This window comes from Nansenia antarctica, assembly GCF_963989245.1.
Source record: "Nansenia antarctica genome assembly, chromosome: 1".
Taxonomy (NCBI): domain Eukaryota; kingdom Metazoa; phylum Chordata; class Actinopteri; order Argentiniformes; family Microstomatidae; genus Nansenia; species Nansenia antarctica.
Genome location: NC_137674.1, coordinates 66,459,209 through 66,471,934, shown reverse-complemented (window position 1 = coordinate 66,471,934; position 12,726 = coordinate 66,459,209). Strand labels below are relative to the sequence as shown.

General features: G+C 42.5%; 1 protein-coding gene across 1 annotated transcript; it reads right to left on the bottom strand.

Moving 5' to 3' along the window:
- Positions 1-7,346: 7,346 nt before the first annotated feature.
- fosab (v-fos FBJ murine osteosarcoma viral oncogene homolog Ab) lies at positions 7,347-9,140 on the bottom strand (the record flags this gene model as incomplete). Its single annotated transcript, XM_080540457.1, has 4 exons — positions 7,347-8,006; positions 8,127-8,234; positions 8,366-8,593; positions 9,006-9,140. The coding sequence occupies 4 exons, from the start codon at positions 9,138-9,140 to the stop codon at positions 7,347-7,349; spliced, it is 1,131 nt and encodes a 376-aa protein (XP_080396583.1).
- Positions 9,141-12,726: the final 3,586 nt, after the last annotated feature.

Sequence of the window (12,726 nt, the reverse complement as noted above, 5' to 3'; positions counted from 1 at the left end):
GTTAGCGGTCCGGTCTGGCACTGACCCAAACAAATAACAAATAAAAACACCTAGGGCCGGTTTCACAGACAAGGCTTAAGCCTAGTCCTGGACTAAATCACACTTTCAATGTAAAATCTCCATTGAAGATGCTTTTTAGTCCAGGATTAGGCTTAAGCCTTGTCTGTGAAACTGGCCCATTGTGTCATGGTGAGGTTATTTTAAGGTGGTTTGATTGTGGGAGGATATTACTGAAGATGTAGGTCTAAAATACATGTCTTGCTGCCACTGTCTTAAAGACATGTAAAGTATGATTTCATTATGTAGATCCTGGGCTATAGGAATCTGTTCAGTGACATTAAATGTATTTGCAGTGGCTAATATCACATGAATGGCCTTTATCTTTAGTCTATCCACAGTGCCAAAACAACACATTTGTTACACAACAATTTAACCAATGGATCCTCATAGTGTTGAGTTCATGTTTTTATGTAAAGCTATTTTTACGCTGCTGAATTCACAAGTGCTTTATAATAATATCACTGCTGGCTCTGATATTTTCCTTCTATTTTGTCCTTTCTGTTCAGCTCTATAATCAGAGTAACATACAGTATGTGTTAAAAAGTATAGTTTTGCATTACATAATCACCTTATTAGTATGTAAGAGGTTAATCTTCAACTGTATTATAAAATAGGAATATCATATTCAGAATTCACTGGGGTATTTAGAAAATCCCCAATGCTGTTATTTTGTTGTCAGCAGCTCAGGGATTACCCAATTATGTTTGACAGAGATGTCCAGTTTCCAGGGAAACATCCCTTTTCTGGATCCAACGAATTGAAACAACACTCTATTCAGTCTACTAAGTGGAGCGTCTGTCACTGAGTGAGCAGTAATCATTGGACAGCGTCCCTCTAGTATTTCAGCCTAGTATGTCAAAACAAACTCAGAATCTGTCATATGCTGCCACATACACTGAACTAATATTAATCCTATGCTCTATAAAATGTGACCTTTATTCATCCAGGTCAGCCTCAGATGAAATCAATAGAAAGAGGCCTGATATTTTGCCAGGAAACTGTCCTTGTGAATGAAATTGCAATTTTACCAGTGTGAATGCAATTTTATGACCTTGAATCACTGGCTTTATTGCTCATGTCATTCACCAGGTCAGACGTTTAGGGAAAACACACCTCTCGTGAGCAGACAGAATGACGCAATTGTGTCTCCGCACCCTCAAGCTAATTGCTCTCACTATCTGAGACAATGACCTTTATTGTAAAAGCGAGTGTGAAAACACACAGATGCAACATGGAGACTCCCAACCATTGCTAGTCATGATGAACCAATCCCTTAGTTAATGTAAGTTTTATCACCAGAAGTCAGACCAGTCATGCGTAGCATTTCGGGAGTATGGAAAATGTAGTAGTACAGCTCCAAATTGGCTTCTTCTCATCTCTTATCTGTCTTTAAAAAATGCCCATGTTTGCATAACACCTATGACAACATGTATGACAAAGTATTACCTTAAATAGTGTAAAAATAAATATCTCAATATAAATAGTGTGTTTTATTTCTATTTTATCTTTTTGTTGTATTGTGTGTTGTCCTATTTAATGTTGTGCCTCTTGTCCAGGTCATCATTGTAACTGAGAATAATCCTGCTGCTAGATACCTATTATTATTATTATTATTATTATTGTTGTTGTTGTTGTTTTATTACTCGTTGTTGTAAAATAGTTTGTTAGCTTATTATCTTTATTAATTATATTGTTGCTGTTGCTGATGTTGAGAGCTACTCTGCCCAAGGCATTTCGTTGCATTGTGTTGTTGTTTATAAATGTTTAGGCCTACACACTCTGTATTGTATATATATTCATCAAACTGTATGATTGTGTCAGACATTCAGTAGGCTACAGACACACACAGGAGAATCACTCAGGGATGTATTTATTGGATTTCTAGAGCATTCCACTTCCTTTCTCTTGAGAGCCGAGAGAGGTGCCAAAGGATGGGCTAACGTGAAAATGGAGCTGATCCAAATCGAGTGCTTGTTGTTGTGGCATGGAGGCGAACTCAGCTACTCCGTCATCACTGCACTCAAAATTACATCCAGCCAAGGGTTCTTATCTCTCTCTCTCTCTCTCTCTCTCTCTCTCTCTCTCTCTCTCTCTCTCTCACACACACACACACTCCCTCCCTCCCTCCCTCTCTCTCCTTGTCTTTCCTTTTTTCCCCTCCTATTTTTTCAAGCATGTACGCTGCCTCCTTCCTCCCCTGGGCTGAAGCACCGACGCAGGTTGGCGTCATAGTGTTCTAATTTTACTGCTGTTGATGCTGATGTTAAAAGAAGCAACGAGCACCTGCTATTTCGGCCGCCGCTCCATCTCCTCGGGGCTGGCAAGTGGTATTAATAGAGAGAGTTATTACACACTGCATGATCTCACATAGGGGCATCGCTGAGGAAAAAGCTCTACTTTTGTGTGAGGGAACAGGTTCTCAAAAAGAAGCTCACTGTTTTGAGGGTGCTTGCGAAACAATAGGCTCAGGCCAATAGGCCTCTCTTCAGAATGGCTCAATTCTTAATCTGTTCTTGTTATTTGGATTTGCATTCTGCAAGAACACACACCTTATGAAAGGTAATGTGATGCAACAGAGTATAGGAGAGCATGACAGTTGGTGACTCTGGCGTGTTGCACAAACGGGTGTGTCTGGTAGGAACAGGGTGCGGAAGTTGCACACCTCTCATTGTGAGTTTGCCGACTTCCACCCAAACCCACCCTCCCCTTTGTACACAAGAACACGCACGGCACATTTCCTGAGCAGAGTCATTGGACAGACTGTCTCAATGAAACCTATATAAGGGAAATATTGGAAGACATTTTCTGAAGAGGGCATGAATAAATAACTGATATCGGGGTGGGACTGGAGGTTGGTCTGGGTGAATTGCATGCTCACATTCATATCAAGGGCCTGTGTTCTGGAATTCTATTATCGTATCATAGGGTATCAAGGGTTTTTCCTGAAAATATGACCTGACCAGGTAACACTTTTTTCCTCATTGTAGACTATTACTTGAGCCTGGAGGTTTGCTTGGCCAGATCAGATTGCCTGGGAAAACTCTGGCCCTGTCCATGGACAACACATATATTTAAAGCAAAACTTAGAGTAAGGGTTTGGGGGTGAATGTCCCTCTACCTTGCCTCCAGCCAGGATTCACAGCATATTTAATTGTTAAAATGTTTAATTTCCTCACGCCACTCCCCATCTCCCTCCAACTCCCAACTGTTACAGTAAATTACTATGTGGGAACTGCTAGAAGCACAACAGCGACTCCAACTCCATATGTCAAATCAATATCTAGAACCACAATGAAACATACTACCACAGACTGATCACATACCTTTACAACCAATCTTTTCCCTTTCAGTAACATATTTCTTCTCAACAAGTCATAGTTTACTGTATAATGAAGACACATTCTCTACTGCAACACGTGTCCCTTAAAAAGACCAGTTTGGTATTCGCCGGAGAGAAGAGAGGAGGGGGGGTAGTATCAATAATTCAAAAAACATCACTTTGCTCTTAAAATGACAGGCAGCTAACCTAGACCACCCCCTCACGTTCACTGTTATATCTATCTGGGCCACTGTCCAATTTGTGCCAAGAATAGTACAGTTCTGTCTTCCAAATTCAGAATTTTAAATGTAATATCACCCACATTCAGCCCATAGATCTTCATTTCCCTGATAAGTGTTCTCCAGCAGTAATAGCAATTCCAGTCTCCAATAGGGGACACGGTGGTCGAAAACTGTGATTACAGTGATTTAATATGGGCTAAATCCCGAATATGGACAGAAACAACAGCTAGTCTAGCTCATCTTTCAAACCAGTTGTATTGTTCTGTCTAAAGACAACCAACGCTATAGCCCATATTACGCAGCATTATCCAGCAAAGCTGCAAAGGCAGCGCGCCTCTCGCGCGCTTGTTTATCACCTGCGCGTCTATAACGCGTGTTTACATCCACATGAGCAAATTATAGGTCAGAGACAGAGCAATCTCTACAAACAAACCATCAATGACTGTTAAGTAACATCCAATAAATTAGCTTCACAATCTATGTGCAGCAGTACAAGTGGCTTACAGCTTTAATCTCCAACCAAAACAGTCTATCGTAGTATATGAGTCCCAACCATTTTATTTGAGGATGCCATCCTTTCTCTGTTGATTAACGTACAGTATAACTTTTAACGCAGAGAACGATGAAATTGTACGTTTCAGACATTTCAGGCCACTCCAGCTAAAAGCAGTGAGAGGCAGCAGAATCTATGGCTGCGTTCGTAAATAGGCTCTGGAAATCTGATCAGCACTCATGGAATGCCTCTTGTCCAATCAAATGACATGGTCCCTTTATGACGTTGAACCCACTGTGCGCTCCGACGCTGTCAGGGCAAATTTACGAACGCAGCCTATATTTGGGCACGGAAGTAGACGTCAGTGCGCTAGCGCTGCAAAGTAAAAGATGGGAAAAAATAAAACGCACTGACGTAAGAGCTTTGACGTGTAGACAACCTTGGCAACAGACGGAACAATAAATAGAGCCAATGCATGGAGGTGCGGGAGAACTAGACCACCGTTCTATTTATGGTCTAATTTTAGCCAATCGTTTAATTACCACCAGAACACCGTTCTCATGTATATTCCCAGCTAAGTGTAGATTAGATGTCAGCAGACATGATTTTCATCATGTGATGTGACTGTGCATGCAATTTACCACAGATAGAACAGTGTTCTATATATGATGCAAACTGAGTAGCCTATTACATTTTACAATATACATTTTAGATATTTAGCAGATGCCTTTATCCAAAGTACATTTGTCTAAGTAAGTGAATCATCTATACATCAATCATAAGAAAAACAAATCTATGCTAGGACCAGGGGCCATTGCCAGCAACACTAGAAGGAAGAATTACTTTTAAAATTCATTTTGTATTCATATTTACAGTAGAGAAACTGTACAGGGGGCTAGCGGGGATGAAGAGGTCTTTAGGAGGGACAGTCAAGATGTAGCCTGAAGAGATGAGTCTTCAGTCTACGGCAGAAGATAGTGACTCTGCAGTCCTGACAGGAGTGGGAAGCTCGTTCCACCAGCGGGCTGCATCCACAAAGAGACAGCAGTGCCAGGTGGCCTGTGGCCAGCCAAGGTGGAAGAGCGGAATGATCGGGCAGGGGTTGACCATTGCTTGCAAGTAGGGAGGGGCTGTTACCTTTGCCGCCCAGTAGGTGAGCATCAGGGTCTTGAATCGGATACGAGCCAGTGAAGGGTGCGAAGGAGGGGGGGGACATTGGAGAATTTGAGGAGGTTGAACACCAGACGGGCGACAGTATTCTGGATGAGCTGTAGAGGTCAGATGGCGGAGGCGGGGAGCCCAGCCAAGAGTGCGTTGCAGTAATCAAGGTGGGAGTAATCAAGAGTTGTGCTGCTTCTCTTCTGAGGAATGGACGTATCCCTTCTGATGTTGTAGAGGAAGAATCTACAGGGGTGTGCTGTCGCTGTGATGTTCGCTGCACAGGATAAGTGGTTGTCATGGATCACCCTAAGACTCTTGGCTATCTGGGAGAGTTCTATACTGTGATCGAGAGGGCAGGCTTTTTCCAGGGAGGAAGAGCAACTCAGTCTTGTTAAGGTTGAGCTTGAAGTGGTGAGCTGACATCCAAGCAGAAATATGAGGGGGTGGAGAGAAGGATCAGGTGTGTCGAATGCAGCAGACAGGTCCAAAAGAATGAGAACAGAGGAGAGGGATAAAGCTCAAGCAGAGGGGTGGGGGGAAGGGGTCTCTGTTACAGCAAGGAGAGCAGTCTCAGCAGTGTCCAGCCTTAAAGCCAGATTGGTGAGAGTCAAGGAAGTTGTTCTAAAGGTGATGGACAGCACATTCAAGGGTTTTAGATAAGACGAGGTACCGTTCTGTGGTTATGGACAGAAGACTGGTCAAGAGTTGGTTTCTTGAGAAGAGGCTTGACTGTGGCTGTCTTAAAGGCTCACTACTACCCCCCCCCCCCCCCCCCCCCTTCCATTGGCTTTGCTACCGCTCACCCAAAGTCACCCAGTAGTGAGAGTGGTGTGCATCCTCAGTGAAGAAGCTGAGAAGGATATCCATCTTCTAAGAAGTCACCATGGTGACCTGGGGGATGATAGAAGACAACAATGTGAAAATTAACAGGGGAGGTGACAGAAACAGCATGGAATTCAATGGTGGATATGGACAGGTGTGACAGGGGAAGGACATTATGTAACCACTTACGTGAAATGAGGAGTCCTGTGCTTCACCCTCGACCAGAGAGTTTAGAGGAATGAGAAAAGGAGTAGGCATCAAAGAGGGCTACTGGAATAGCTGTGTTTCCCAGTGTAATCCATGTCTCTGTGAGAGTAAGGAAGTGGAGGGACATGAAGCAGGTGTTAGCTGAGATAGCCTCTGCTGTCTGGACCATCGACTGGCAGTTCCAAAGTTCTCCCGGGACAGTGAGGTCATGGTCAGTTGAGCATGGTGGGTAGACTAGGTTAGATGGATTGCGGGGGGGGGGGGGGGGGGTTAACGTCTGTGTCCTCCTGAGGGATGAAATAACAGGAATGGGCAGAAAGCACACTGGGCAGCTATGGGCTGCCTCTCCTACCTAATGATCAGTTAACAACCAGACAGACTCTATTTGGACACTTGATAACAAGAGTTCAGTTTCCCCTCCATTTCATTTTAACACCACAATAACAAAAGAAACACAAGTAATTCATTGAAATATTTAATATATTTATTTTGTTATAAGATTCGCAAATGTTCAACAGTTTGCTTTAAATTCATTTAGGCCTAACTCTTTAAAGTACAAAAATAAATGGAACTTTCATAAATTAAAAACACATGTTTTCACAGAAAACTTTCATACTAAGATATAGACCACTCAGACTATGGTTAGACAAGCACATCATTTTTAAATATCACAAACAATGTACAATACTCACATTCCATCAACCAGAAAACAAAATCGGTCAAAGTTAACTATTGCTCTGAACTGAACACACAAACACTACAACTTCTTTTTTTTTTTATCTAGCACCATTAAATTAGTATAAGTATTTGTAAACCCAATTATTTTGTGATATTAGTTAGTTAATCATGCTTTAACTTGCTACATAGTTAAAAGAGGCAAGTATAACTTGAGGCAAAACAAGGGAACAAAACCATAAGAATTTTGCATCCTGGTAGAAGTACAAGTCCATTCCATAGCCCTGCAATCTGCACATCGACCACGTACATCAAGTAAATGCTAGATGTGCTATAGAGGAAGTCTGTTGTGGTGGAAGAAGTGTCCTTACAGGGCTAAGAGAGTAGGGGAGCTGAGGGAATCTGAGGACTGGTCGTTGCTGCTGCTCCCTCTCCTGTGAGCGACGCCACAAGTGGGGAAGGTCTCCGCCTCTGGGTAGGTGAACACGAAGGAAGACGTGTAGGTGGTGCCGGCCGGTGTGCAGGTGACCACAGGTGTGCACAGGGGCTCAAAGTCATTGTTAGCCGGGGTGTAGAGGGGCTCCCAGTCCTGGGCGTACAGGGAGTTGGACAGGTCCACCTCTGGCACCGACCTTCCGGTTTCCATCTCAGTCTTGGCCAGCAGGTCCAGAGAATCCTCCAGCAGGGAGGTGTCCAGGTCGCCCATCTTGACCGCCACAGTGGTGGTGACGGAGGAGGTGGACAGGACAGGACTGGTGGAGAAGAGTGAGGCGGAGGCAGAGGTGGAGATGGCGGTAGACTGGTTGGAGGTGGGTGCTGCTGAGGCGATGTTGTGAGGGGACAGCTGGAAGGAGACTCCATGGATAGGGGAGAGTGAGGCAACAGGGAAGTCAGCGTCCAGGTCGGAGGGGATCTTGCAGATGGGCCTGTGGGCAGCCAGGATAAACTCAAGCCTCTCCTTCTCTTTAAGCAAGTTAGCGATGTCATTCTGAATACTCGACTTCTCATCCTCCAGTTCATCAGTTTCCTGCCAAAGGGAAAAAGGGAAAGGCAAAATTAATTTGGCTGTTGATCAACATTGCTCTTAGAGCTGGCAAAAAATATATCAGGGAATGATAAATATAGCCACATTTTGGGAAATACTTACAGCTTGTAGTGTGTCTGTAAGCTCTCGCCTCCTGTTACGGCATTTTGCAGCAGCTTGCTTGTTCCTCTCTCTGCGGACTTTCTTCTTATCCTCCTCCTCAGGTGAAAGCTATAGAGAGAGAAAAAAAAGACAAACAATTAAGTTCCAACTCTTTGATTTAATGCAAATGCCATAATTAAAATCCAGACTGCACTGCTTTCCATATTCATAAGCATTGTAATGCGTGGAAAGCTGTTTACCTGTTCCATTCTGCCTCTCCTGCCAGAGTTGTTGGGGCCCTTGGCTCCTGTGGACTTCATTGCTGCTCTACTGTATGCAGGAGGGCTAGCACTGTAAGGATGTGCCCTATAGGAGGGGGCCACTGAGGAGATGAGAGGCTGGACCATCCACTGCAAGTCTGGGCTCGTTGAAATAGCCGTGACAGTGGGAATGAAAGAGCCACTGGAAACAGTCAGGTCAGTGAAGTCCTGTAAGGAATGAAAGGGGAAATGATCAGTACACAATATAGATCAGGCTAGGAGTTGGGTTGGGTTGGGGGGGGGGGGGTCACTGCATCATACATATGGATGAAGTCGGAGTTCTATAAAAAGCGAGATGGGTTATAAATATCGCCGTGATGTAAGCTATGACGCAGAACTTTTCTCTGGAGTTTCCTTGTCGAATCACCGACTACAGAATACTGTTGCAGGGCAACTATGTGTGCAGCCTAATAGAATAGTGTGTCCACAGTAGCAAATGTAGCCTATAACTGTAAGCAATAAAACGACTTCCAACACCGTACACAAAACGACCTTACGACCCTAACCGCAACACTGTTATTGCATGCCTTGTAAATGAAGTGTATGACATTAAAAGGTTATATTTGACTGATCAACATACCTGAGATTGGGGAGATCCCATGCTGGAATACGATCCCGCTGGAGACGGATAATAGGCGAGATTATCACCGGCTGGAGACGCGGTGCTGCAGCGGGAGGAAGAGTCACAATCTGTGCTGAAAGTGGAGTACATCATCGTTTCAGGAGGTCACGAAGAAACTCGCAAATCCAAATAAACTTTAGTGTAAAAAGTTAGGCGTGGACTTCAGCTGTCAAAGATGTCCTTTAGTAAGTTTGACAGAAGCTTCCCGATTTGCTTCCGTGTGGTAGTGTTGTATCTATGCTTTCTCGGTAGTTGCTCAAAGTTTGACTGCCAACTCTGACAGCTCGCAGGGCTTTTATAGGCTTGCTAGGGCTTGCTCTCGAGCTGACGAGGACATACTCGTGACGTAGGCAAGGGGGATATGCTTTACCCGGACGTGTGAAAAGCATAATATATAATAATCTATAGGTTTATAGAATACTTATCATAACACTTATTACGTATATTTAAGCACACGTTATATTATACATGTGATTAAATGTGGATATTTTGTGTGTTTTCTGTAAAAATGTTAAATTAAGCTACCCACTCCCAAGAAATGGAACATTCTAGAAAAGGAATCCCTGCTACGTAATTTACCATATATGGTGCATCCTGTGAAAGGGGCGGACTCTGATGGGAAATAGAACTATCCGCGGACGTAACATGACGTTATGTAAAGACAGAGGCTGTTGTGAAAACTCGTGTATGGTACAATGGTTATCAATAGCTTATAGCAGTACACGACAAAAGCAATGTTATTCATGGACAAACATCAACTTAAGTTTGAAATCTATAGCCTAGAATGTTAGCCTATAATGTCTGCTGTTGGTATCGTGTGACAGTGAGATGTAGTAACCTTGTTCCATGATAGCCTAACCACTTGGAAGGTATTTCTGATGAAGTTTCACAGACAGAAATGGGTCTTCAAATATGGTGCACAACCATTGCACAACAATAACTCTTACATATTCATATAGGTTTAGGTGAATATGTGTGTGGCAAGTGGTGAGTCCCTATATCCCAGTTGTGCACGACAATATTTGATAAACTAAAGTTTGAATTACTATGAACAATTCTATTTTAGAATTTGCACACATATAATATCCTCAATTTAGGAGCTCCAAACTGAATACCAGAGCTAAAGACTAGGTAAAATTAGTCATTTGCCTATTAGGGGTAATGGACTGTCATTATACATGTATTATATTTGGATACATAGATCATTCTAGAATTATATTGTTGTGTACTTTTTTTTGTTGAAAAAGAGCAACACAGCTCAAGTCCCAACAACATTCTCCATTCCCTAGGCATGTGCATGTACTTTGCCCTCAAGCAAAGTTTGTACTTGTGCAATCCAGGGATGGGTGTGTCTGAATGTAGGGCAGGCAAGTCTGTCGTGTGTATTTTTCCATTGGTTAGTGTCTCCTCAGTTTACCTTCACCAAGGTATTCCCCAAGGAATGCTTCATGCAGTTTAGTGTGGGAATCCCTTTTCACATCCCAATGTCAGACAAAGGTGGTATACAAGCACCAATAACATCAGTGACAGCCTGCATCTGATTAACTTGATTGATTTGTTTATTATAGACTTGTATCTAGTCCTGTAGGCTTTACCTAATTATCTAGCTGTTTGACTAAACATGCATACATCCACTCTTACTTTACATTCAATATCATCTACAAAACAAACCATGTTTTTACCAGTTTTTTTTTTACATCTAAACGTGGACAACATTCAAAATGTGAAGCTCTGAGGAATATGCAATTCTCAATTCAAGACTGAAATAAACTGTAAAATCTGTGAAGGCTTCAATAATTTGATTAATTTCTCCTCCAGTGTATGTGCAGAGTATACCTAGTATTAGGCTAATACGCTATAGCCTAACCTAATATCCACTAAAACCCAATTTGACTTTGAGGCCCAATACGCTCTGAAACGTATAGGACAAAATAGATCATGTATTTCTGCTTTTAATACACTGTAACATCTACGAATGTCACGTTCAAAGGGGTTTCCCTGATTCTCTAGGGGAAATCTGCCCTCTCAGCCTTCCTAGAGAGGAGCATTAACTTTGTGCTCTCTGTTTCCCGGGCTTTGTTTTGTTTAACATTCTGCGTCGTCCTGGCAACGCCCCACCCCTTCGTGTCAGTGACGCGCGTGGCTTTGCATCTTTTCTTTCAGAGCAAATGGAATGGGGGGCGTGGCTAGTACTTTTGTTTATTTAAGCAGCCAGACTGGTTGGCAAGGGCTGTATGCAGAACATTTGACTAAAGTGCATGAATGTAATGTTTATCTTGAGGTACTACTGCAACTTTTAGTAACTTCAAGTGTGAATTACTACTGCCACCTATAAAAGTTGTGTTATGAAGAGGTTTTTTACACAATACTCACCATTTAAAAAAAAAAAAAAATCAACATACCTCCATAATATAATTTATTTGATGTTTAAATGTAATAGACTACTATTGTTGAATTGGTCAGTGCATTACATGTTCTTAACCCTGGAACAAGTTATTTAATGCCTTGAAGTCCCCTGACAAAGTGGGAAATGAAATGACCCATTTCTGTTAAGAATAGGATCAAAGCCTTGCAAATATATTTTTAGCCTATCAATGAGAGAAAACTATGAATTATGTAAGTGTCTGCTTCCATTCAACACTGGCCAAAAAATGTTTTCCATTTCCCACAGAGGTCTTCGGCACACACTTTAGGGCTGTCAGTCAGGCCATTGTCTATAGACCTAAACACTTTGCTTTGAACACTGATGTCGTCTGATCTAAATATAGTCATTCAGCGCATTTCCCACATTCACGCTTAAGTTACTATGAAAACCTTTTCTTTGAGCTGAAGTGAGGGGGTCCATAATTGTGTCTCAAATAATTAACATTTGCTCCCCTCACCGGCGACAGACTGAACAACCACCCAATGATGTCCGGTAAATAACCGAGGGGCGTCACTGCTGGGAAGTCCGCGGACCCTCTTTCAGGCAGGCCACAGAAACTCTTTGGGGAGGCCTCTCTTTCACGTCCCCTCGCTTGAAAGCACTCGTGAGGTCATCTGTGCTAAATATAGCCCCCTCTAATAAGAGCAGACCATGGAAGATCATTGATGCAAGAGAAATATAATGTCCCAAAATTGCACAAATACAATTCACATTTACGGCATTTAGCAGACGCCTTTGCAACTTACAACAACAACAAAAAAAACTTGAATCAAATGAAAACTAGTACTCGGTAGAGATAAAACAACAGTAACATATAAAAACATAGGATATGAGACCTGACAAAATAAAGTGTATTCTAAATAATAATAATATAATAACCTTTATTTCTATAGCACTTTTCCTGCAAACGTTGCAGCTTAAAGTGCTTTAAACACCCACTCAATTGCAACTATTGTTAAAAACAGTGACGCAAATGACCCTATCCACTTGAATGAATGATAGATATTCATACAAGGCGTATTTAAGTTCCACTACATTCTCTACGCTTCTGTGCTGCAACGTGCGCCCGTGTGAACCGGATATGCCATATATGGTCGTAATGGCCTTCTTTGTGATTGGCTGTCTTACTACAGAGACAAAAGCTGTTGCTGGAGCGATCTTTTAGGTTGTAGGCCTCTGCAATCATTATCACCACATCCAGACTGGTATATTAGACAAGTATATCATCTCACGTGGGTCTCTTAAGCGTGCTTT